Source organism: Saccopteryx leptura, chromosome 2 (assembly GCF_036850995.1).
Source record: "Saccopteryx leptura isolate mSacLep1 chromosome 2, mSacLep1_pri_phased_curated, whole genome shotgun sequence".
NCBI lineage: Eukaryota > Metazoa > Chordata > Mammalia > Chiroptera > Emballonuridae > Saccopteryx > Saccopteryx leptura.
Genome location: NC_089504.1, coordinates 257,867,666 through 257,894,356, shown reverse-complemented (window position 1 = coordinate 257,894,356; position 26,691 = coordinate 257,867,666). Strand labels below are relative to the sequence as shown.

At 49.1% G+C, this 26,691-nt stretch overlaps 1 protein-coding gene across 1 annotated transcript in view; it reads right to left on the bottom strand.

Moving 5' to 3' along the window:
• Positions 1 to 19,897: 19,897 nt before the first annotated feature.
• Positions 19,898 to 26,691, bottom strand: part of C2H1orf105 (chromosome 2 C1orf105 homolog) — a 29,178-nt gene continuing 22,384 nt past the window's right edge. The window contains exons 5-7 of the mRNA XM_066366025.1: positions 25,656 to 25,723; positions 23,855 to 23,922; positions 19,898 to 20,205 (exon numbers count right to left, since the gene is read on the bottom strand). Of these exons, the coding sequence (XP_066222122.1) occupies positions 20,060 to 20,205; positions 23,855 to 23,922; positions 25,656 to 25,723 (282 nt within the window). The 3' untranslated portion in view covers positions 19,898 to 20,059. The remainder of the gene's footprint in view (positions 20,206 to 23,854; positions 23,923 to 25,655; positions 25,724 to 26,691) is intronic.

The window sequence follows — 26,691 nt, the reverse complement described above, 5'->3', positions numbered from 1 at the left end:
ACCCACTGAGGAATTAAATAAAAATTTACTAAAGAATATCAAATTAATCATTTCCTCCTATATTTATTTTGTGTTTAGAAGTTATAGTTCTAAGTACTCTTAACAGAAGATAATAACAAAAGCTTCCTAATAAGTGAAAAAAAATAATTATAAATGCTGAAAAAATTGGCCTCATTAACATATTTATAGACTTACTTAATACATACTCCACTGGAAATTAATTATATGATATTTATACAAGCATTAACATTTCCAAATCACTCTGAGTAGTGAGCACTTCGGTTCTTTACTGTCTGTATCCAAAGGTGAAAATTATTCAGTTTCTCAAGACAACACTGACAAGCACAGAAAGGGTCAGTCTGAGATACTGGTGACACTCTGCTCTGCTCCTTCGCCTAAAGATGTTTCTGTTGAGTTAGTGTCCTTATGCTTCTTTTTCTCTTTATTCTGTTCTTCCTGCAGCTCACCTTCACTGATTCTTACAGGACATTTCACCGTCAAGCCTCCTCCAGGATTCCAAGCATGGTAGGAACACCTGTTGTGTGGGACAGGCTGGGATACACCGGAGAGTGAGATGCCACCCCCTTCCTCCCCCAGAGGATCACATAGTCCAAGGGGGAGAAAGAGCAGGAAAGAATGTCAGCTGAGTGGGTTAGGGCACGTGACGCATCTAAGAGCTTGCGGGAGGGGCCCCTGAGCCCAGTGGGTCGTGTCAGAGGGAGCTTCCTAAAAGAGGTGCTATTCGGGACAAGTGGGCGTTGTCCAGGCCAGTGAGTGGGAAAGGGCAGTTCTGGCAGAAGACGGAACTTCACAGAGACATAAGAGAACAAGGCTCTTCAACGAGCTCAAAGGAAAGTTTAGGGTTGGTCCTGCAGGAGTGGCCAGAGATGCGCATGGGGACGCCAGCCCTGGAATACTCTAGAAGCCACGCTTAAAAATTTGCAGGCTGGTTGGGGGGGGGGGGGTTAGAAATAAGCAACTGCTAAAGTACTGTAAGCAGGAGAATGGCCTTATTAGAATTGTGATTTAGAAATAAAAATAGCAAAATTAATTGATATTCACTGAGCGCTTATTATGTGCCAGCATATCTGAGTGCCACACATGATGTGACGTGTTTCAGTATCCCAACAGTCTTGCCCAAAGCCACAGGGTGGCAGGAAGGTGTAGAGTGGGTCAATGTGCGACCCGCTCAGGCCGCCCTCGACTACCCTGCCCTCAGACGCTAAGCTGTGAACCCACCGACCCTGCCGTTTCTCGGGAGCAAACGTTAATTCCCCATGCGTACCTGTTCCTGGTTGTTTTCCAACTGGAAGCCAGTTCACGCCAGCAATGCTCATGCCTGCCTTTGTGAGCAACCCCAGGTTTCCAGTGCAAAGCAGAAGGGGGCCCAGAACATTCCACGCAGACCGCATCCTGCCTTACTGTGCCAGTGGCCTGGCCCTTCGGGGAAGGCCACACAAGCCTGGGTGCCCACCCAAACCCCTACCCCAGCCTCAGTTCTGGGTCCCAGAATGTTGTTCTTTCTTTTTTCGTTTCACTCAAAACCCAAACCCTCTTTTTTTTCTCTCTCACCTGGAGCTGGCATTTTGGAATCAAACTCCTACTTAGCAGGAAGCACAATTAAGAAAATTTGAGCACTGCTGGTTGGCTTAGCAGTAGATCATTGGCCTGGTGTGTGGAAGTCCCAGGTTTGATTCCCGGCCAGGGCACACAGGAGAAGCGCCCATCTGCTTCTCTACCCCTCCCCCTCTCCTTCCTCTCTGTCTCTCTCTTCCCCTCCCGCAGACAAGGCTCCATTGGAGCAAAGTTGGCCCAGGTGCTGAGGATGGCTCCATGACCTCTGCCTCAGGTGCTAGAATGGCTCTGGTTGCAATGGAGCAACATCCCAGATGGGCAGAGCATCGCCCCCTGGTGGGCATGCCGGGTGGATCCTGGCTGGGTGCATGCAGGAGTCTGTCTGTTGCCCATTTCTAACTTTGGAAAAATACAAAAAAACAAATAAGGAAAGAAAGAAAGAAGAAAGAAAGAAGGAAGGAAGGAAGGAAGGAAGGAAGGAAGGAAGGAAGGAAGGAAGGAAGGAAGGAAGGAAGGAAGGAAGGGAAAAATAAAGAAAGAAAGAAAGAGAGAAAGAAAGAAAACAAACAAATTTGAACCAGGGTTAAATGAAGAATAATTAAAAAAAAACATAAAAGGAATTCCTTTCATTCCTCAGGGGCAACTCTCATGCCTTCAGGAAGCCCTTGAGTGTGCATGGCCCCCCGAGACGCGCCTGCAAATGTCAAATGCTACTTCTATTTGGTCAGTCCACCCCAATTCATCAAGCTGCTGTGTGCCAGGAACCATGCCGGCCATACACAGACGGGTGTTTATGTCGTGGATTCTTCCTTCACGATTAACAAGGGAACAGTGTTAGTTGTGATATTCCTACAGTGGACTGTGTGTCACCCTCCCCTCCCCGCAGACCTCTGTCTCCTCTGTGACCCTCACCAGTGCATCTCTTGACCTCCAGGATGCGCTGAGACACTCCTTCCCCTGAAACACCCTGTGTCTGGACAGCCCCTCTAGTCCAGGGCGAGGAGAGAGGGCTCCTGAGCTGGCCCTCTGGTGGGGCCAGGTGTCACCAACCCCTTCCTCCCTCCCCCCATCCCATGTGACTAACACAGACTGTGCACACTCAAGCCTGTGTCATCATCAGCCTGGACGGGGCAGAGGGGTTCAGAGCAGGTCTCCCCAGGCTGGGCCCCGTTGGGACGGGAATTATTTTGAGCTGAAGGCAGTGGAGACCCCGTGGGCTCAGAAGGAGTTTCTGCCCCTCCCTTAACTACCTGGAAGAATTTATATGGAGGGACTTTCCCATAATGAGAGTTATTACTGGAGATGACTTTTAGCCAGCCACCTGTCTACATGGCAGGGCCAGCATCTAATCACCGCGCACCTGCTCTGTCATCTGGCAGGCTGCCGGCACCCCTTGGAAGTCCCTTAGCTCAGGATGGCCTATCTACTCATGTGACCTTTCTGTCTCTGAACTCCCGTGTCTGTGGGGTCTCCTACTCTTTCATGTATGTGTGTGTACATATACATATATAATAAAATTAGACACATACACATGCAATCAAATGACATAGATACCTATGTAATTAATTTTGGTTATTTTGTCTTATTTGTCTCATGACTATCTAATTATTAGAGCAGTGAGGGAAAACCTAGAAGAGTAGAGAAAAATCTCTTCCTTCCCTAAGGGAGTCCCTGGGCTGGGGCCATTTTCTAAAAGGACAGTTGAAGAATTTTGGTTGCGAGTCATCTGGGGAAAAACAAAATCCCTATTACTTGATGCACTGAAAACAGATATATCTCGCCGACCCTTTGGGGAATCCCTGAAAAGCCCAGCTATGTGACCCTAAGCCAACTCCATCCCTACCCCAATCATACAAATTCCTGCTTAGGAAGGTGTAAGTTATAGGGATCAGTTGTCATGGAAACAAAGCTAGGACATGAATAGCTCATTCAGTCACACACCCAGCTCTCAGATCTCCGAAGAGGCACTGCTCTGGGGGAATGCCGGACCAGACCAACAGCCACCACGCCAGACGGCCCGTCCCGGGTCAGTGCGTCCCCGGCCAGCGAGCTTGACCCTCTCAGCAGTTTTCAGGAGAGATGATCTTCCTCATTCCTGGGTGGAGGTAGACATGGAGACCTGTGAGTGAGGGGGTTCACTTTACGTGAACTCCATTCACACACTCCTCTCCTGCTCTCTCCCCTTCTCTCCATCTGATCTGCCCACTTTCCACTTCAGGCTGCTCCCAGCACATTAGTGTCATGCTGACCTCTTTTCCAGACTCCCGAGAGTGGATGAACCAGTTTCCTGGCTCTCCCTCTCACCTCCCCAGCCATCACCAGCTCCAAGTGACAGGTCCACCTTCTGAACTGGAGAGACAGGATGTGTGTGCCTGGGTCAAAGAAAGTGGGAGCAGCCCATCTCAACGAGAGGTGCCAATCTCCACGGCTCCGAAAGGCGGCAGCACCTCGTGCAGACTCTCCGAGGATGCCACTGGCATGACAGCATTCTTGTGTAGTGCAACAGAGGATGACACCTCGGTTTTGTAGGTAGAAAGGTTGAGTCACCTTTGTCTAACCCAGTACCAGGCCAAGATGCATACTGAGGGCATGGCTGGCCCAGCCTCACCCACTTCCCGTGAAAACCACGTCTCTCTACCCTCACCCTTCGCCCTCACAGACAGAGGTGGATTAAGGTTGGTTGAGGACCTGGGTGCAGGAGAAAATATTGGGCCCCTGACATTAGAAAAAAAGCATCAAATTGGGGTTTGGCAGGGCCCTTTAGAAGTCGGGGCTCAGGGTGTGGGCCCAGTGCACCCACCGTTAAGTCCCTCTCTGCTCCCAGAGTCCTTATTTCATCGACCCCAACGGTCACAACCAATTGCAAGTTGATTTCCAAGCTGGGCTAGGTGACTTGGCCTGGGGTTTGAGGCTTGGAAACACAGTGGCCAACAGCTATAAGCCATGAAGCTTAGGAGATGCCCATAGCCAGGTTTTCTACCCCATAGAAAGAGACCATCTGCAACAGGAAAAGGAAGACAACACCCAGGAAGAAAGGAAAAGATGGAGAACGAATCCTCGCCATCAGATCAGGGACCCGGCTTCAGAGGTCCACGGGGTCTGCTGCGCCCCTGCCCATCCTATGGCGGCTCTGGGAGACACCCAGGATCCTTCAAGGGCACTTCTATTTTTTTTTTCCTTAAGCTACAAATTGAGTTTCCATCACCTGCCACCAAAAGGATCCTGACTCGCCACTGGCACCGTAGCAGGCACATGCTAAATGCTTGCTGAGTGACCAAGAGTTTGTCAGTGCCCAAACCAGAAGGCTGGGAGACCAGGAGGGGCCACCTGGTTTCTCCCTCCTTCTCAGAGCAGAGGCCCCCGGGCACTCCCAACAGGGACAAGGGGCTCTCCTGTGGAAAGTCCTGCTGGAAGGCGATTTTTATGAACTAAAGAGACAATCCCTGAAAGTATGGTCTTTAGAAGATGATTTTAAAAGCATCCATGGTCACTTGAACAAAGAAGGTGAGAAGAGAATGGGAGAACCTGCCATTTCCAACCTCTTCGTCTTCTTTAAAAGGCCCCCTGAGTTCCACTCCCAGTCTGCAAGGTCTCCTCCTTAACAACGTTATTTTAAATCTCCAATTCTTCTTTCATCTATTTCCATTTTTCATTTCCCCTGAAATCTATTTGTATTTTCCAACCATTTTTTTTGTTGTTCGTTCTGTGTGGGTGAATGACCTCCCAGACATCACATCCTTGTGCCCTAACCATAAGCCTCATCCCTTTTCCAGAGAATCAGGCAGCATATCCTAGAGGGGTGGGAATAGGGTGCCTGCTCTCTCCTCCAGCAAACACTTACGGAGAGCCGTGCCCATGGCTGGCACCACGCTGAGCACTGTGGAGCAGACACATCACCGCGAGCTGCTCTGGGAAAATGAACCACTTAAAACCTCGTCTCAACCTGACAAGGAATCGCTTCTGTCTGAGCCGGAAATAGTCAAAGCCATTGTCCTCATGTTCTTTGTTGATTCATTCACTGAACAGATATTTTTTGAGTTTCTATCCGAGGCTGGATACTGTTCTGGCCCTGGGCTCACAAGAGTTGAATAAGGTTCCTGTATTCTAGTGGGAAAAGACAGGGGAATAAAAAAAAAAAGGCAAGCTGACAACCAATCATGTCAGGCAGTATCAGAGAGTGACAGTTGCTACGACAAAAAGCAGCAGAATAAAGGGTTGTGCATCCTGGGTTGTGGGTTGGTTATTATGAATGAGATCATCAAAGGAGGTCCTCTCTGAGGAGGTGGCATTTCAAAAGAGACCTGACTTGTGCAAAAGGCGGAGTCACGTGAAGATCTAATATGGGAGCAGCCCTGCCTGATGGCCTGAGAAATGGGATGAGATGGTCTCTGGGGTCCCTTCTAGTAGAAAAACTTAGAATTCTACCCTTCCTGCCTAGTTCCTGTCTTACAATAGTGTTTATGGTTCCCCTCAAAACCTTGGCCAACTTCCTTAACTTCTAATTACGGAGCCCAGAATTAGTCCCTGGGGAGCTTCGGTCAGTAGGTAAGACTCGGGGCTCCAGCTGCCTGTGTTCCTACCCGTAGATCCCGACACCACTTCAGAGGAAGTTCTCAGACTGAGACTACTTGGGCCACACTAACAGCATGAACTCGGACCACGTGGACGAGTGCCAGCTCGACATTCAGCTTCTCGGAGGAGATGTTTTCCACCCTCTCCCCACCGGGGCCGAGACCGAGGTATGCAACGTGCCTGCGCTGTCTCCTGGTGTGGGTGAACCAATGGCTTCTTTACCCCTACATTGAGGGTGTAGCCCCTTGGCACCTCAGCTGTATTTTATTTTCAACATTTCTTTCTTTCTTTCTATGATTTTATTGATTGATTTGGGGGGGGGGGGCGGGAGGAGTAGGAAGCATTAACTCATAGCTGCTTCTCAGACATGCCTTGACCTGGCAAGCCCTGGGCAGAGGCGGATTTTTTTTTTTTTTTGTATTTTTCTGAAGTTGGAAACGGGGAGGCAGTCAGACAGACTCCTGCATGCGCCCGACCAGGATCCACCTGGCATGCCCACCAGGGGGCGATGCTCTGCCCATCTGGGGCGTTGTTCTGCCGCAATCAGAGCCATTCTAGCGCCTGAGGCAGAGGCCACAGAGCCATCCTCAGCACCCGGGCCAACTTTGCTCCAATGGAGCCTTGGCTGCGGGAGGGGAAGAGAGAGACAGAGAGGAAGGGGGGGGGTGGAGAAGTAGATGGGCGCTTCTCCTGTGTGCCCTGGCCAGGAATCGAACCCGGGACTCCCACACACCAGGCCGATGCTCTACCACTGAGCCAACCGGCCAGGGCCTCAGAGGCGGATTTAACGGTGGGCACATCAGGTGCGTGCCCTGGGCCCCGACTCCTAAAGGACCCCGCAAAACCCCAACTTGACACTTTTTTCTAATGTAAGGGACCCAATATTTTCTTCTGCACCTGGGGCCTCATCTGACCTTAATTTGCCTCTGGCCCTGGGGCCCTGAATAGGTGACCCCAGCGTTCCAGGTTGGCACCTTATCTACTGAGCCACCACAGTCAGGCTGTCTCAGCTTTATGTAAGAGTTTCTTTCCCATTAGCTTCGTCACCGTGGGCATTCATTTTTTCTTCACTAGTACACAAAGCAACGGCACGCCCTTTAATCGTTAGAAGGGGTACAGTAATACGGTAACTTGACTGATACGGCATTATCATCGCCCGCTGCAGCGCTGTGTGGAGTCTGATTGCCTGGGGAAGAGATATGACATCAGCAGGACCTTGTACCTTAGCACATCGAAGGCTGAATCACAGCTGGGACAGTGGCTCCAGGGGTTCACAAAGTGTAACTACAGTTCAATGTGTGTGGGTCCAAGTCCCTCCCCGGGAGGCAGGAGATCTGGAGCCCTCACCCACCACTCCCTTATCCTTTATCCCCACAACGTCCCGACCGAAGCGGCCCCCGTGCAGGGCAGGAACTTTGGCTTCCTCCTTCGCCAGTGTCTTCCCAGAGCCTCGAATGGTACCCGACTCCTCCGAGGGGCTTAACAAATACGGGTGCAGAGAACGAACAGGTGATGAGTCCCTGTCGACACTGTCACTGGTGCTCTCGGCGCTCAGGCCTGAGTTTGCAGGGCTGGGGAGGTTCAGTGACCAGGCCCAAAGCAAACAGTCCAAGGTTCCGAGACTGTGGAAGTGGGAGCCAAGCTGTCAAGCCAAATGGGTCAGGAAGGAGGGAGATGGGGTGTGAGGAGCACTACCACTGGCAGGATGTGCATATGTGTTAGTCATAATCTGTATGTTTTCTCAGTGAACTGAAGCTTTCCCTTGTAGACAAGCTACTTCTCCTTTTGTGGCTAAAGTCCTGTTAGGAAAGATTATCCCTGCCTGGAGAACTCTCAAACTCCATAGTGATTGAGGAACACATTTAACTAGCTTGGGCACTGAAAAACTCTCGGTCATTCAGCAAGGAGGGCCCCGAGCCGGAGGCACTGCTTCTCTTCATTCTTCGTTCTTCATTCTTCATTCTTCATTCCTCCTCCTCCTCCTCCTCCTCCTCCTCCTCCTCCTCCTCCTCCTCCTCCCCCCCTCCTCCTCTTCCTGGGCCCTGAGTCTGGCGTGGGAGCTGAAGGCAGGCAGGAGAGCCAGCAGGGAGGTGAGCGGACAGGTGTCAGCTTAACACCAAGAGATGCATTTTTACAGTTCTCTCAATCAGATTCCTAAACCATGAACCACATTTTACAAAATTTCTTATCTTAAAAGCAATTCACGACAGAAGCAAAGCAGGAGAGCCCTTCGGTGCCCACCGGCCTGGCTGCAAATAGGCTCCTGTGCCCCTCGCATTGAAGGGTATCTTCCTCTCCTCCTCGTCACCACGCTGACTTCTTCCTTCAGCTCACTGCCATCCAGCGTGAGCCCCTGATGATCTGACTGCGGTGGCACCTGACATCTCAGTTATGAAATCGGTGACTTCCTTTCATTCCTTTCCTCTTGGACGCTCCTGTAGCACTTGGCACCGCTCATGACCTCCTACGTCCTGAAACTCTTTCTGTCCTTTGTTTCTGGGACACCTTCTCCTGCTTTCTTCCCAGTTTAACTTCCTGCCATTTCTCTCTTGTTCTCTGTTGATTTTCTCCAGGCTTGCCCACCTGGATTCCTTTTGTCTCCCAGGACACAGCTAGAAACAATCTAGATCTACCACGCTTGCCCGGATTGTTGCAAAAGCTCTCGTGTGTTTCTTCCCCACTGGTCTTTCCTCCTGCCCCTCGGCCGCCACTGTGTGCTGTGTCTCACAACCAGATCCGCACAAATAGTGTCATAGCTGGTGTTCTGCATGTGTCTTTACGGTCACGTGGATCCCATGGTGTGGCAATGTTTTGTTTTCAAGTCTGATTCTCTCATGAGGCCATGATTTCTGAGAGAGAAGCATTGTGTGTAAATCATCTTTGTGAGGCTTCTAAAAAGCCCAGCACCTGCTGTGTAGTAGGAACTCAAATAGTGAATGAATGAATGAATGAATGCATGAGAGCAAATGTTGTGGTGGGCTGAGAGACCTTCCTGTTGAACAGAAACCCCTTTCTATACCAAACCCTGCCACATTTCTCACTTACTTATCGATTCCTTAACCAATCACTTCTGTTGATGCTTGTGTAATAATATTCCACAAGTGAAGAAATCAAAATCCTGAGACCAGCATGGGAAGTGAATTTCTAAGCACCGAAGGAGCCCTACAAACACAATTTCAGATCCATTGTTTATAATAAGTGGCTAATGTCTATTTACTGAGAGCTGTGTGCTAAAGGGCTGCACAGAATTCCTGAGTGTAACCCTCATAGCAACCCTGGAGGGAGGCGCGATAGTTATGGATGAGGGAGCTGGGCCAGGCTGAGTCCAGAGCCCAAGCTTATAACCACTACGGTTCATCACCCCCTTCAAGGCTGTCCCTGGTCACTAGATCCAGTGCCCTGAGCTCTCTAAAATTACCTTAGGGACTATTCTTCTACAGAACCCCTTCTGCCTACCACCCCCACCCCAGGCTAGAGACCCCCCCACACACACCACCCTGTGCAGACCTTGATCACAGCACTTCTAAAATTTTACTGTGACAGTCTGTGCCTTTGCTACCTGATTACATCACCAACTTTGCAAGGGCAGAAACCGGTCATACTCACCGTCCTATCCACAGCATCCAACACAATGCCTGTCAATTAGGAGGCTTTCAGGGAATGCTTATTGAATTAGACAAATAGAGCAAAATACCCTAATTAGACAAATAGAGCAAAATACCCTATGCTAACTCATTGCCCTGGGGGCCAACGCAGCCTCCCTCCAGACCTGGACTCCTTATTTCTCTTCTGCTTTCCAAAGCCTTTTCAATATGGAAACCAATGCCCTCTTTCGTTTAATGTAAACATTTCACAACGCCCTTGAAAACCACCACGAGGCATCGCTGAGAAGCCCTGGGTTTCCCAGGTTGGCGCTGGCCAGACTCCCGCCCACAGGCAACGTCCTGAACTTGTCTGGCGGCAAGCTTGAACCACAGATAACCAGACTCCCAAGAAGATGACCTCCTGGCCTGGACATGGCCAAGGACCCCCATCCCCCTTCACACACACACCCACCTCCCTCCTCACTGCTGCACTCCCCCACTTTGTTAGGGCTCCAGCTGCCCCGATCGAAACAGCAGGGCTGACCACAGTCAGCCTTGTTCACTGCCCATGCCCCGCTCTTGGGTCTAGTCTGCCTTCTTACCCTCTACTACCCACCTCCCAAGCCTTATCTATTCTGGTGGTAAATGTCATGCCAGGACCTGGCTCCCGTGGGCCCCACCCTGTCTCTCCATTCCAAAGGCGTGACAACATGCCAATCACCCTGGACGGCTAACAGGCAGAGAACAGAGGCCTCTGTCAGAAGTAAGCCCTGGCGTTTCCCTCCCTGGGAGAACTCAGCAAGAGACTTGTTTTTTTTTTTTCTTTCTTTCTTTCTTTCTTTCTTTCTTTCTTTCTTTCTTTCTTTCTTTCTTTCTTTCTTTTTTTTTTTTGGTTTGCAGCCAGTTTTATCACCAGAAGGCAGAGGATTCCACAGAGGAAATTGCTATTTTGAATTTCACTCTAACAAGCTTCATTATTCACAATCAGAGTCAGACTAAGGTAATGGGAGGGGGTATGAGCTCAGAAAGACCCAAGTTCAATTCCCAACTCGGTGTGAGCCCGGGCACAGGTCTCTGTGAGATCCAATGCCCTCATCCATATTACAAAGATAATAAACCCTACCCATTTGGTAGGGTTACTGCAAAGACAGAATGTGAACTGACGGAGTGTTGAGCATGTTACTACACAAGGCTTGCTCACCTGACCACTCTCTTTGCCCGCATTCTACATGGATTTGACACATGTTAGTTTTGAAATGAAGCAGAACTTACATTCTCTAAAACAAAGAGACTTTCAGCAGAACTTACTTTCTCTAAAAGACTCCCTGCCCCTGGCCTTGAGGCTGTATTACAGGATGTGGCCTTGGGCTAGTTCTGCAAGGTTGTAGATGTTCCCAGAATGTTTCTCCCTGCATTAGTCCTACAGATAAACATTGTAAAGGAGCTTGTTTCACTGCTTTGTGTTACTGCTAGTCTTCCCCTCCTCCCCATCCCTCAACCAGTGTGTGACTTTGTCTTTAAAAGCTAACTTCCATGTTTGGGCCACATGATTTGATTGACTTAGGTCTTTGTGTGGTTGCCGGCTTTGAATAAAAGACTCCTTTAAATTTGAACTTTGCCCTGACCAGGCGGTGGCTCAGTGGATAGAGCGTTGGACTGGGATGCAGAGGACCCAGGTTCGAGACCCCCGAGGTCACAAGCTTGAGCGTGGGCTCATCTGGTTTGAGCAAAAAGCTCACCAGCTTGGACCCAAGGTCGCTGGCTCGAGCAAGTGGTTACTCGGTCTGCTGAAGGCCTGCGGTCAAGGCACATATAAGAAAGCAATCAATGAACAACTAAGGTGTCACAACGAAAAACTGATGATTGATGCTTCTCATCTCTCTCCGTTCCTGTCTGTCTGTCTCTGTCTATCCCTCTCTCTGACTCTCTCTCTCTCTGTCCCTGTAAAAAAAAAAAAAAAAAAAAAAAAAATTGAACTTTGGTGGGGAGAGCTTCTGTATACTCTAGCTAGTTTCGCTACAACAGTTTACAGAGTCAGATTTCCAAACCTTAAAGGAAAACAAGTGTTTGTTTCTGCAGGTTGAGATACTATGTGGAAACCTTGAGTGGTACTGTATCAATCCTCATAAGTTTTTTTTTTTTTTAATTTTTTATTTATTTATTTTTTACAGAGACAGAGAGTGAGTCAGAGAGAGGGATAGACAGGGACAGACAGACAGGAATGGAGAGAGATGAGAAGCATCAATCACTAGTTTTTCATTGCACGTTGCAACACCTTAGTTGTTCATTGATTGCTTTCTCATATGTGCCTTGACCGCGGGCCTTCAGCAGACCGAGTAACCCCTTGCTGGAGCCAGCGACCTTGGGTTCAAGCTGGTGAGCTTTTGCTCAAACTAGATGAGCCCGCGCTCAAGCTGGCGACCTCGGGGTCTCAAACCTGGGTCCTCTGCATCCCAGTCCAACGCTCTATCCACTGCGCCACCACCTGGTCAGGCTCGATCCTCATAAGTTTTGAGGGTTGTTTTTTCTGCTTGGTTTTTTTTTGGGGGGGGCTACGTGGATAATTAAATATTGTTATTCTTTAAAAATGAACGGGGTAACACTCTTCCGGCTTGGATCTACCTCAAGGGGTTGTCTTTGCTTTCGTTCCTTTATAATTCTGCTTGTAACACTAAGGCTCCAGCGTGGTGAGCGAGGGGGCGCCAGCTAACTCTGTGCCCACTGGTACCCTGTGCCATCTGTATGGGACTCCGAAGGTGTCGAGGTTTCGCAGCCGAGAGTTATAAAACCTGCTAGAGGAAGAGCTAGCGCGTGTGTTGGCACCGAGCGCTGTTGGCGTCATCACAGTACTCACAATGCAGAATTATATTACATGCTAGCAGATGCAGGCACGTCTGTGTGCTGCTTGTATTTTTACCTGGAATTAAAATGTAGCTATCTAGGGAAATGGAGGAAACCCACCCAGGCCTTGCACACACTAAAGTAATAAATAAAATAAAAATTAACGGGTCAGGACAGCAACACAGGTTTCGAAGCCAGACAGACCATTCGTACTTTTTAAAAAGGACAAACAGGCTCCAGGTGGTGGCACGGCAGTGTGAAAGGATGACGTGACCTAGCTGCTAGGAAACCTCGTGTGTTTCCTGAAGCAGGTGCTCAGAGGGAAGGAAGCATGTTCACAGAGTTGCCCAGGGGAGGACCGCATCTGTGAAATGGATAGCACTGTGCGCAACAGTGCCGCGCTCCTGTTTAGCGGCAGGTAGGAAAACAATGGTAAATCTGAGGCAAAGAGAGCTTTAGAACCAGCGAAAGTGCTTTGAAGAGTTTCAAATGCCACATAAGCCCCAAGTATTTGTAACCACTTGCCAGCGCTTAGCATTTCAGTAGCAAAACTTCCAAGGTCCAGAGATAAAATTTATCTTCCAACTGGATGCTTGCCTGAACTTTGTAGTATTTGAGAACTGGGGTGTCCGTGGGTCAGGAAGACAAACAAGTGTGCTGATAGGTTATCTGGTTTCCAGTTCCAAAGCTAGATAACCCTTGGCAACTTAAGAAATAAAAAAAGTTTTTCTGTTTGTTTCCTCGTTTTGGTTTTGGGTCCATGAAATAGACACACGGCTTACAAGTCAAAGAGGAAATAAAGTTATCCTCTAAAGAGTTTTCTCCCTCTGCCAAATCCCGTCCCCCAGACATTCCTCGGAGCCAGCTAACGTTAATCACCGCCTTTCTTAGGGTTTTATGCACATCTTGCTCTCTGTGTAATTTTCTCCATGGGACAGTCTAGGACTCAAGGGTGTCCTGACTCTGGCTCTGTGACATCCCATAGGATGACCTCTGCTACACAGGACGGAGGGGAGACCAATCCCAAGAGGCTGAGGAATGTGTTTTCCTCAAACAGTGAATGCCCGCTGGCGCCTGATTTTACTGCTCTGCCGCCCGCTGGCCAGGCAGTTAGATGTCTTGCCAGAGACTTTGTGAAGAACAAGAGATAACAGCCCGTGTGGGTGCACATGCCTATTTCTCCTCCAACCAACTTTCCTGACAGGTCACACAATTACATCCCTGTTCCTGTCCGGGGAGCTGAAGGGCAGTCGCCATGGCAAGCAATGCTGCCGTCACCGCGGAGTCTCACTGAGCACAGGCCTGGCCCCGTGCCCTTTGCGTGTGTGCCATTTCTCCAGTGGTTAAGTTTATCAGAGGCAGGGTCCACACACCTCCTACCACCTTGCCCGATGTTGGGCAGATAAAATATATTATGCTAACTTTGTTAAAGATGGCACTGCCCACATGGAAGCCCGTTGCCCAGGTGATATTAATGTGTGTTGGGGGCGGGCTGTGGGCAGGCAGGATCCTTGTAGCCTGGAGCTTGGTTTTAGGACTAAGCCTTTCCCACCCCTTTTTATTTTTAGTTGTTCATTTTTTTTTAAGTTTATTTATTCATTTTAGAGAGGAGAGAGAGAGAGAGAGAGAAAGTGGGGAGGGGCAGGAAGCATCAACTCCCATATGTGCCTTGACCAGGCAAGCCTCAGCATTCCAGGTCGGCAACTTCAGCATTCCAGGTCGATGCTTTATCCACTGTGCCACCACAGGTCAAGCCTTTCCTACCCTTTTATTATTATTATTATTATTATTTTATATTTTATTTTATTTTTTTACAGAGACAGAGAGTCAGAGTGGGGGATAGACAGGGACAGACAGACAGGAACGGAGAGATGAGAAACATCAATCATTAGTTTTTCATTGTGCATTGCGACACCTTAGTTGTTCATTGATTGCTTTCTCATATGTGCCTTGACCGTGGGCCTTCAGCAGACCAAATAACCCCTTGCTCGAGCCAGCGACCTTGGGTCCAAGCTGGCGAGCTTTTTTTTTTGCTCAAGCCAGATGAGCCTGCACTCAAACTGGCAACCTCGGGGTCTCGAACCTGGGTTTTCCGCATCCCAGTCTGACGCTCTATCCACTGCGCCACCGCCTGGTCAGGCTCCTACCCTTTTTGATGTGGGGTGGTGCAATCCCATCATGCCTCAGATAAGTGACTTTGTATTAGAGACTTCCCTATTTTGTATACTGGACTAAAGGTTTTGGTTTCTACACTATAAAGTGGGGCAGACTGGGAGCTTGTGCTCTCAGTTCCTGAGATTAGCATTAGAGCAGAGAGCAGGTTGGAGAGCAGAGAGAGGCCACGTGGAGAAGAGGAGAGGAAGCCAAGATGGCGGAATGCTGAAGAAGAAGCCAGTTAGTACAGAGTTTGTGTAGAGAGAAGGGGATGAGGAACAAAGGAGAATGAGGCTAGTGAGCTAGAAACCTTTGATTCTAGGAAACTTGGATAAGTCAGTAGCTTTGTGAGCACTGAATGAGTGGGTTTTGGAGCCCAGTGTGTGTTTTTACTTGCCTGCCGGGTGCAAGCTAGGATTAAAGCTAATGGCCCACCAGTTCTTGGCTCCGTTGTCTCATTACCATCTGTCCAAATCCAATGCGAACCTGCATGGATCAGGAGGCTGTGATAGTGGCTGTGCATACTGGCTTTACATCCGACAACCCAGAGATGGACTTATCCTCCTTCTAAGGATCTCTCGAGTGTGTCTGTAGACCTCCCATGGGGATGAGCTGCTGGTGTGACCTACTTTTTTAGCCTTCATCACGTTATGCATTTCTCCAGCAAGACAAGAATTCCGTGTATGGGACAGGATTTAACAAAGGGCTGAATGAGGATGGGTTTGTAGGGGGACACGGCTGAAACAGGACTGCTTGTCTCTGCTCTCTCTAGAGATGAAATTTTACCCATTTCTGGTTTAATCTCAATTCTTGAGGCTTTAGGGTAGAGGGTTATTAATAGAAACCCGCTCGGTGTTCCCTCCTCTTCTTAGAAATCGATATTCTGTTGCGTAATGCCTCCCTCACCCCTGAGACCTCCCCAGCCTGAGTCACTACTCCCATTAGGACATTCCAAACAGGGCTTCCCGAGGAGACAAGGAAGTTCTGCCAAACCTCATACACCTGTGCAACCTGGAGCAACACAGTTCTTACATATCTAGGAAGACAGGCAGCTCAGCTGTGTGCCAGGAACCCCCAAGCTCCTGGCCGGCCTCCCATGAGCTTTAACAGCCAGAGTCCTGGGACAAGACTGGTGACCCTGGGCATAGAAGTAAAGCTGCAGGTTAAACCTGGGACAGGAGGTGACAACGGCTCTGCATTACTTACTGATTTTTCTTTTAAAGCTACAGTGTGGATTCTCCTAAATACAGCACTTCTCTTCCTTCTGGGCAATAAAGAAATTATGCTGACTAACTGGTTTTCAAGTTCCCTGTTGGTGTGAAGGAAGACGAAAGCATAGGAGTAAGTCTGACTTGTGTCTCTGGGTTTCTTTTCTTTTTTCTTCCTTTTTTTTTGTTTTGTTATTGATTTTAGAGAGAGAGGGAGAGGAGAGATATTGAGAGACAGGTATATTGATCTGTTCTTGTATGTGCCCTGACTGGGAATCGAACCACAATCACCATGCTTAAGGACAACTATCTAACCAACCCAGCCAGGGCATGTGGGTTTCTATCATAAGAAGAGTCATATATTTCTAAATCAACAAAATCAGGCTTTAGTCTTGAAGCAAGCAAGCAAACAACAACACCACCCAAGATTACCTATGTAAATAAACTGGACACAACCCTGAACAAGCAAGAAATAACACTATGAGTAGATGCTTTTTGTGAAGACATTGTCCTGGCCCGTTCATGAGAGGTCTTTGAATGAAACCCAGGAGCGTGCTGTAGGTAAAATAAAAACGGACAAGTCCAAACTGACAAGGATCCAACTCAGCGCAGAAAAGACCACACAAGGAGGGTGGCCGGGTCAACTCACTGACCCCACAGTGCAAAGAGAAGCCAGGTGTGGGATGATACATGGGGTGATGTATTTCTTTTTTTTTTTTTTTAAGATTTTTTTTTTAACAGTCAGAGAGAGGGACAGATAGGGACAGACAGACAGGAACGGAGAGAGATGAGAAGCATCAATCATCAGTTTTTCGTTGTGACACCTTAGTTGTTCATTGATTGCTTTCTCATATATGCCTTGACCATGGGGCTACAGCAGACCCAGTAACCCCCTGCTCGAGCCAGTGACCTTGGGTCCAAGCTGGTGAGCTTTGCTCAAACCAGATGAGCCCACACTCAAGCTAAGGACCTCGGAGTCTTGAACCTGGGTCCTCGGCATTCTAGTCCAACGCTCTATCCACTGCGCCACTGCCCAGTCAGGCGCGATTTATTTCTTATAAACATTATTACTGTAGAAAGAAATCAGGCAGCATCCATGTAGCCCGCTATGCAAGATTACATTGTGATGGTGGGATGGAGTTGGTCATGTGGAGAAGTTTGTCAAGAGCTGGACTTTCTCATTTAGGACCTTCCACCTAAGTGACTGGCCAGGACAGGGCTGCAGGAGTGCAGAGAGGAGGACATTCACTGGCCGGCCGGCTGGCTGGTCAGCGAAGCTGCTGACGAGACGTCACTGGCATGCTCAGGTCATAGTGGGTCCAGGTTTGGACCTCGGATTCTGGGAAATGAGTTCATACCTAACCCGAAGCAAATAAACAAACAAGCATTCAAACAGAGAAACGAGAGTTCAAACAGGAACTAACATCCTTGTGCCAACTGGACAACCCCCTCTACTATGTGAGAAACCAAAAGAAGGTTAAGTAGACCATGTGAGCAAAGGGAGGTAAGTGAGGCTGAAAGTCAACATCATCAACCTTTGAAAGCCTGCTGCTGCCTTCTCTCAAATTCCACTGTCAAGGGACCAGATCACCACAGTGGCTGAGTGACAGCATGCTGCGTCCCTCCGATGTGACCTGTCTTTCTTGCCTTGTCTCCTGTGGGCCCCGTGGAGGTCTCCGGAGGCCATGTGCCCTGTCATAATATCATTACCCTCACAGCTGTTGGGAGGTGTGCTTGGATATGGTTGTGCTTTTCAAATTTCTCCATGATAATTTCTAATAAATATCAGTAGATATAACCCACTTCTAAAAAAAGGATCTCTAAGTCTGCCAATGTGTTAAGAGTGGAAAAGTCCCTAAGACCAGAGAGCTGGAACACCACTGGTACAGACCAGCATCTCCCTCACCACGCAGAACTCTAGCCAGACTGCTGCTCTTTTTCCAAGAGAAACACCCCGGCGCTCCAGGGGAAGGCTTCTATTATAAATGGGGTTCAGGCCCTGGCCGGTTGGCTCAGTGGTGGAGCGTCGGCCTGGTGTGCAGAAGTCCCGGGTTCGATTCCCGGCCAGGGCACACAGGAGAGGCGCCCATCTGCTTCTCCACCCCTCCCCCTCTCCTTCCTCTCTGTCTCTCTCTTCCCCTCCCGCAGCCGAGGCTCCACTGGAGCAAAAGATGGCCCGGGCGCTGGGGATGGCTGCTTGGCCTCTGCTCCAGGCGCTGGAATGGCTCTGGTCGCAACAGAGCGTCGCCCCGGATGGGCAGAGCATCACCCCCTGGTGGGTGTGCCGGGTGGATCCCGGTTGGGCGCACGCAGGAGTCTGTCTGACTGCCTCCCCGTTTCCAGCTTCAGAAAAATACAACCACTCAAAAAATAAAATAAAAATAAAAAAATGGGGTTCAGAGAGCATTTTATCTCACTGGACACAAGATATTCAGACTGCCTCAAAAGCTCCAACTCATTGCACAACTGTACATAACCCAAATCCTCTTACTGGATATATTAACTCACAAAAAAAAACAAAACAAAAAAAAACAGGGAAGAAGAAAAAGGAGGAGGAAGTGGAGGAAGCATTTCTATCTGTGATTTATCTGTCCTTTGACAATTGTCTTATCTAAAATGGACAGTAATTCATATCCTGAGAGGAAGTAGGTGCTGTTTTTGGAGTTCTTGAACACTTGAACTGAACTGAGACCAAAAAGCAGGGCCTCGCAGGGCTAGAGGGCAATCAAGGTAGTCTTTCTCATTTTCTTTTGTATGTGTGCGCATGTGTGTGTGTATGTTGTATTTTCACACACACGTCGGCACACACAAGAAATTAGGTTGATTTAAGCATCGGGCCATTTGTTAAAGATTTCTGAAGCCCATTCTTCTAATAGAGTCAGCACAGAGACTGGTTTTCCACACGTTGACCCAGGGTGCACTTAGCCGTGGGGTCGGTCCCACCAGGCCATTGCCTCCTGAGGATTGGAGAGGCTGTTTCTATGTGAGCCCTCCTGAAGCTGGGCATGGACCTCATGCTCATAAATATACTGTCTGGAAGCCACGAGTTTTCCTGTGTCTCTCTCACACTGCTGATACACAGATCGGGACAGAACCGGAGAGATAGATACATCCTCAAACCAAAGTAACCAAACTCCACAACACATCATTTGGTTTGGGTTTGACTGGACAAAGATTGGATGACCATTTGATATATGTGAGGAGGGCACGACATGTCACAGCTCCTGTCTTCGAAGGTTACAACAACCACGTACCCTGGCCAGTTACAGATCACAGCATCCTCTGTCATCTGCCAGAGTTCACGGGGAGAGGTCAGGACAGAAGGGTGACCTCCACTCCTCTCCTCCCCCCTTCCCAGGCTGAGTTCACAGGGGACCCCGGGAGCTGTCTGCCGCCCCCTGGCCTGAAGGAAGAGGTGAAATACGGTTCACAGAAAACTCATGTCGCAGAAGCAGAAAAATGTTGCCTATTATTACACAATGAAGAACCCTGAACAAAATAGAATAAAAAGGCCCTGGCCAGTTGGCTCAGTGGTAGAGTGTCGGCCTGGTGTGCAGGAGTCCCGGGTTCAATTCTCAGCCAGGGCACACAGGAGAAGCGCCCATCTGCTTCTCCACCCCTCCCCCTCTCCTTCCTCTCTGTCTCTCTCTTCCCCTCCCGCAGCCAAGGCTCCATTGGAGCAAAGTTGGCCCGGGCGCTGAGGATGGCTCTGTGGCCTCTGTCTCAGGCGCTAGAATGGCTCTGGTTGCAACAGAGCGACACCCCAGATGGGCAGAGCATCGCCCCCTGGTGGGCATGCCAGGTGGATCCTGGTCGGGCGCATGCAGGAGTCTGTCTGACTGCCTCCCTGTTTCCAACTTCAGAAAAAAAAAATAGAATAAAAGACACTCAAAGCGTTCCATTTCACTCAATAAATCTTTATAACTGCATAAATTAAGCCATTGTCTTTAGAGGTGTGTGAGAAGGCAGTGGAGAGAGAGAGTCCTAGCCACTCGTTGGAAGGCAAGGTGGACTCATCTTTTCGGGGCGAGGAGGAAATGAGGAGAGGGCAGGGGTGTCAGGGACGGGCATGGTGAGGTCGTTCTCTCTCTGAGAGTCTGGAGGGTGCTGTGCCCAATGGCTGGCTCACTGCCTTGCGGTCTTGCCGGCTGGCTCCCTCCTGGGCGCAGAAGGGAGTGGCAGCCCCCGCAGGGCTCTGTAGGAGTCGGACAGCAGCCCGTGGAAGACGGCCATCCGTGGGCCCCGGATGGGCAGTCTGTAGGGAATGCTCTCTGAGGACAGTGCAGAAGGGAGGACAAGGGCTGCTCAGATTCTAGTTCTAGGGAAACTCAAAATAATCAAAGGTTGCTAAAGACAGTTCCCCCACCCTGCGGACGGGCCGAGGCCCCGGACCCAGAGCTCTTGGTGCCACACCGGTGACACACTGTGCCTGGCGGCCGGCATCTCTACTCACGTTTACTGACAACAGCCTGCGGGCGTCAGGGAACTCTGGACTCCAGGCCAGAGTCACGACAAAGGGACCCAGGAGAAGTCCTTCCCCATCCCTTACAGAGACAGGCTCCTTCTACCTACTCAGTTCTCACTAATAATTATCGACACTATATGCATTCAGCTGAATCCAGAAAGAAAAAGAAAAAAACACACCAGAAATCACTGTTGTAATCAACAGAGCGTGTTAGATAATTATTGGCAATGGTGCTTGCAGGGTGAGTGATACACAGGTCTGTCTCTGTGGCCGTCCGCGGGCACCCGCAGGTGGACACGCCTCCCATGCACGGAGCAGTAGGGCCGGCAGCCTCAGCGCCTCTCTGGGTGGATCAAAGGTGCGGGCTGCTGGCACTGGGGTTCCGATGCTCTCCTGGGCGTGGGGTGGCCGGGCAGGGTGGGAGGCGAAATGCGTCTGGTTCTACAGGTGGGGACAGGGGGGTCCAGGCGGTGGAAGTGATCTGGCCGAGCTCGACCAGGCAGACTACAGTCTGAAGCCAGGTCTCTGTGCCTAGGCTGGTGCTTTTTCCACAAGCCCAGAAAGCACACATGACATTGAAGCTCGGCTCAGACACACTGAGACCACGGTCAACGGCAGACCTACCAAGCTTCGCTCCCGGCCAACTGCATGAGCACGGCCTCTCAAGTCCCACCCCCAAGGCTGTTGTCCTTGGAGGGGCCCTGGGGGCAAGAACGTGGTCTGTCCAAGAGCAGGATGTCCTCACCTCGTGAACACCAAGTCCAGCTCTAGTATTGGTCATCGAGTCACACTCCCAGGGACATTAAGTTCATAACAGGCACCTTATCACACTGTCCGGTACAATTACAAAACATTCTTGGGGAAGGAAGGGCATGTGTGCATGTGTGTGTGCGTGTGTGTGTGTGCATGTGTGTGTGTGTGAGCATGTTGTGTTTCAATCCTTTGTGAGGCAGGCCTGGAGAACCCGGTTCAAGGGGAAGTCAGGAGGACTGGGAGGCTGCTACCAAGAACCCTGAAACCACCACAGCCCCATCGCCCAGCCTTCTCTTGGCTTCCAGGGGTGGAGGCAGTTGTGACCAGAGGGCAGCGGGGGCTCTCCCTGCGAGGGGGCTCTCCCTGCGAGGGCGCTCTCCTTGCGAGGGGGCTCTTAGCTCTCGGCTCCTCCGTCCACTTCGGCTCAGAGGGAGCCGTGAACGAGGCCACGACTTTTGGAGTCACGAGGAAGGATTCCTCGGGACGAGCAGTCTTCCGCTCCACTGGAGTGGAGAGCCTCACACCTCCGCTGTTACCCGGGTCTCTGGTCTTCCTTTCTGGGACCCCCTTCAGGACACCCCTTCGGTCCTCCCTGTCCTTCCTGACGCCTGCTCGGTCCAGTCCTGCAGCCTCCCTGGAGAGAGCGTACACTTCCCCACCCATGAGAAGTGGAGGGGCGGCCTTGATTCTCCTCACTGCATTTCCAATGAGAGGAAACGGAAGGGGGCTTCAGTTAATATGGGAGAAAACCGACACTGTCTCTAATGTGGCAACCTGTGCGGCACTGGGCCCTTGGCCGCTGTCACCCAAACGGAACACCCAGTGTCACCTTCCCCAGCCCAGGGCTGCCTCTCTGGAAGAGGAGACGTAGGTCAGGGCTGAAGCTGGAGACAGAGCCACTCTCACATGTTCCGAGAACAGCAAGTGGACATCAGAAGAGCACCGGGTACCCCCGGGAGAGGGTGGGGGCACGAGGGGGCCTGTGGGGCGGGAATGCAGTCCCCTTCCCACCGTAACGGTGCGACCGGGATGGCCCGAGAAGGGAATCACTGACTGTGTGCCCCGTGTCTATGAGAACTCTTTAGCAAGTGGGTTACAGAGCTATTCAGAAAGAACGTGCAGACGTGCTGGCGTGGGGAGGACCGAGGGGGAACGCGACGTGGATAACGGTGAGTAAGGCCCGAAGAGGGGCAGGTGGAGGGAAGGGCGGGCTGTGGACCAACCAAGAGCAATAGTAGTACATGAAAAAAGAACGAGATAGAGACCCCCAACAGCCAAATCAATCCCCAGAGAAAAGCACCAAACCAGAGGCACCAGGCTCCCTGACTTCACGTTATACTATAAGATACAATAATCAACACAGCATGCGATGGGCAGAAGAACAGCCAACCAGACCAATGGATCAGACCCGAGATCCCAGAAATAAACCCACACCTACATGGGCAACTAATTTTCAATGAAGGAGCCAAATGCATACCATGGAGAAAGAAAAGACTCTTTAATAAACTGTGCTGGAAAAATTGGAAAGCCATATGCGAAACATTGAAATTAGACTGCTATCTGACACCATGCACAAATATTAACTCAAAGTGGATGAAAGACTTAAGACCTGAGACAATAAGACACAGGGAAGAAAACATGGGTATCAAGCTTACAGACCTTGGTCTCAGAGAGGTTACTGTGAACGTAATCCCAAGGCAAGGGGGTAAAAGCAAAAATAAACACATGCGACTCCATCAAAGTAAAAAGTTTCCGCACAGCAAAAGAAACCACCCATAAAAAAAAAGGCAACCAACCAAATGGGAGGACATTTGCAAATGATCCCTCCAATAAGGGGCTCCTGTTCAAAATATATTTTTAAAAAACTCATATAGCTCAACAACAAAAGAATAAAAGATCCAATTTTCAAAACCTCGCACCTGTTAGAATGGCGGTTATCAGTAAGACAGCCTGTAACAAGTGTTGGGGAGAAAATGGAACCCTCACACATAGCAGGTGGGAGTGTAAATCGATGTAGCCACTACAGGAAACAGTTTGGAGGTTCCTCAAAAAATTACCAATAGAGCTACCAAATGACTCAGCAATCCCTCTTCTGGTATCTACCTGGAAATTTTGAAAATACTTATCTGTAAAGACACATGCACTCCCATGTTCGTTGCGCCATTTATCACAATAGCCAAGATAATGAAACAACTTATGCGTCCTTCAATGGATGATTGGGAAAAGATGTGGGACATGTATAAAATGGACTACTGCTCAGTCATAAAAAATGATGAAATATCACCATTTGTGACAACATGCTCCTGAGAGTATCATCCTCTGTGAAATACATCAGCCGGAAAAGAACAAGAACCATAATATTTCACTCCCATGTGGGACACAAAATAGAAAGCAACGGATGGCCAAACGCATAGATACAGACAACAATATGGTGGTTACCAAAGGGAAGAGGGTAAAGCGTATCAAATATATGGTGATGGGGGGTGGGGGTGGGGGTGAGAACACAATGCAGTATACAGATGATGTATTATAGAGTTGCATACCTGAAACTTGTTGTTAACCAATGTCACCCCGATAAATTGAACTTTTTAAAAAAGAATTTGTTCAGAAAATTTAGAGATTATCATTGGGATTGAACTTTCCTTTCTCTCTCCTGCTCTGGGGGTACATGCCTCGCACACCTGCCCCACGTGAAGGCAAACCTGCTGAGATGTTGTCGCTGGAACGCTTGGGTGCTGTCTGAGCTTTTGGTGGCTGCAGACTCTTCCTTCTGATCAGAGAAAGCAAGAAAGAAAACGCATTAGTGATTTGACTAGGGGTTTCTGGAAAGAAACGTGTCTTTTCCACCGCTTGTTGGCCTGGTACTGAGACCACTTTGCCATAGAGACGACTGGGCTAAACTTTTGCAAAAATAAAGTGCTTTTTATTTTTATTTTTATTTTTTTTATTTTTTATTTTTATTTGCATTTTTCTGAAGCTGGAAACAGGGAGAGACAGTCAGATAGACTCCCGCATGCGCCCGACCGGGATCCACCCGGCACGCCCACCATGGGGTGACGCTCTGCCCACCAGGGGGCGATGCTCTGCCCATCCTGGGCGTCACCATGTTGCGACCAGAGCCACTCTAGCGCCTGGGGCAGAGGTCACAGAGCCATCCCCAGCGCCCGGGCCATCTTTGCTCCAATGGAGCCTTGGCTGCGGGAGGGGAAGAGAGAGACAGAGAGGAAGGCGCGGCGGAGGGGTGGAGAAGCAAATGGATGCTTCTCCTATGTGCCCTGGCCGGGAATCGAACCCGGGTCCTCCGCACGCTAGGCCGACGCTCTACCGCTGAGCCAAATGGCCAGGGCCTAAAGTGCTTTTTAATAAAGTTCCAAACTTGCAAGATAAATAAGTTAGGGCAACAAATTTCAAAAGTCTACATCACAGAAGAATGAACTTTTGCTCAGAAATCCCTGACTTTAGAGTTTCGTTTTCCATTTATAGTCTGTACAAAATATTAGAATTACTTTCAGCGTGAGTTAACATAAGAGCTCTTTAAAGGTACAGAGTCAGTGTGGGTAAAGGTTATCGGTCCTAGAGCCTATAAAGCTCAAATACCTATTGGTTCATGATCCTGTCTATCTGGGTTGGGCACCATGGTTTCAATGCACCTGAGTCTACATCTCAGCTTGGAACCGATGGCCCTGAGCTCACACAAAGAATCATAACACCTACTGCTGGCCAACATGTGGTTACAGAAAGACTTATTATTCTCCCACATTATTGCTCTCTACATGATGGAAAGAAAGTGAAGATCGACATTAGCTCACATATAACCTTTTTGACTGGTCCTAGATAATGCTGGCTGTATGTTCAACCATCTACTGCAAGGCAACTCAACCTATTTTGGTATCTGACCCAGGGTGAGTCCATTGTTTGAGTTTTTCAATAAAGTAAAAACTGAGTCCTTCTTCCCTGTCTGATAGTGAAATGCAGAATTAAAAAAAAAAAACCCAAAAAACAACAAAACAAGAAAAAACCTGAAATCCAATTCATCAAAATTTTGGCTGGATTTTATTTCTGATATACTGGCTCTTGATAAGAAAGCAGCAAAGAACAACCAAACAAACTGGTAACAGGAATTTAATCACTAAAAAGTAGCAGAGGACGTCCTGGAGTCACAACAGTCTGTGTAACCTTCTGAATTAGGTATGTTATCCACATGGGGAATTTGTATTTACTTCTGCCCAAGTCATCAAAAAAAATTTCCTCTCTTGTTCCTTCTACTGTTCTTGTGAAGGTAGGAAGGATATTAAAGCTTCTACAGTAGTTTCAACACTAGCTCAAGCAAAAAAAAGTAGAAACAACTTTTTGGGTCTACCTGGTTTAATCAAAAAATGAAACCAGTTGAGAAGCCCCCTAAACATTCTAAACATTCTAACCACTCTTAGTGCACTATCCTCGTGTTTCCAAACTAAGACACTCAGAATTAAAGTCATGTTCCAATTCCCACCTTTGACTTACCTACGACTTATAAAATGCTCAAAGGATAGTTTCAGGTCATCTGGAATCACCAGAGTTCTTGATTGTGCCTGAGGGAGAAAGTCTCATTTTAGAACACTGCCCCAAACCGTGTCCCCCTTTTCATAGATCGTGTCCCACCTTGGCAAGGTCCAGTTGTATTTAACATCAGTCAGTCATGAATGAACCAGAAGGAATTACCCTGCTTACATCATAGGGTCTCTGTTCTTTCCTGCTTGTGAGATTTCGGAGTTAGATACTGTGAGATTTGGAAGTCTTCCGATCCTCTTGGGTCAGTGCACTGCAACATTCTTCACGTTGCGGGTTAACCATCACGTCCTCACAGACGCTGCTGATGCGGGCTGTGGGCTCCTCATCTCACTGTGTGCCTTAGGCTTCCTCTCCCAGAACACTCGTGACCTGTGTATTGCGTCCCCTTGCCTAGTGGGTTTCCCCCTAGACTCCCAGCTTCATGAGGACCTAGACTGTTTCCATATTCCTAGGTCCTAAAATAGTGCCTGTTTACTAAACAGTTGTTGATCAAATCAGTGAATGAATGAAGCCCTTTGAAGCACACTTCAAAGTGTTGATAGAACCCTCCATACAACTATCCCTGGAGACTCACCACCATACTTCTCAGGAGGTATTCCTTCCATACTCAGCAAAGGGTCTCCTGGCCCAGGGTTACATGGGAGAATGAGTAAGTATCCAAGCCAATAAATCTTATTTTTATTTTATTGATATGTATTCACTTTATGTTTTTACTTTAAGAAATGTTTTTCTGCCTGACCAGGCAGTGGTGCAGTGGATAGAGCATTGGACTGGGATGCAGAGGACCCAGGTTCGAGACCCCGAGGTCGCCAGCTTGAGCACGGGCTCATCTGGTTTGAGCAAAAGCCCACCAGCTTGAATCCAAGGTCGCTGGCTCCAGCAAGGGGTTACTTGGTCTGCTGAAGGCCCGTGGTCAAGGCACATATGAGAAAGCAATCAATGAACAACTAAGGTGTCATAACGAAAAAAACTGATGATTGATGCTTCT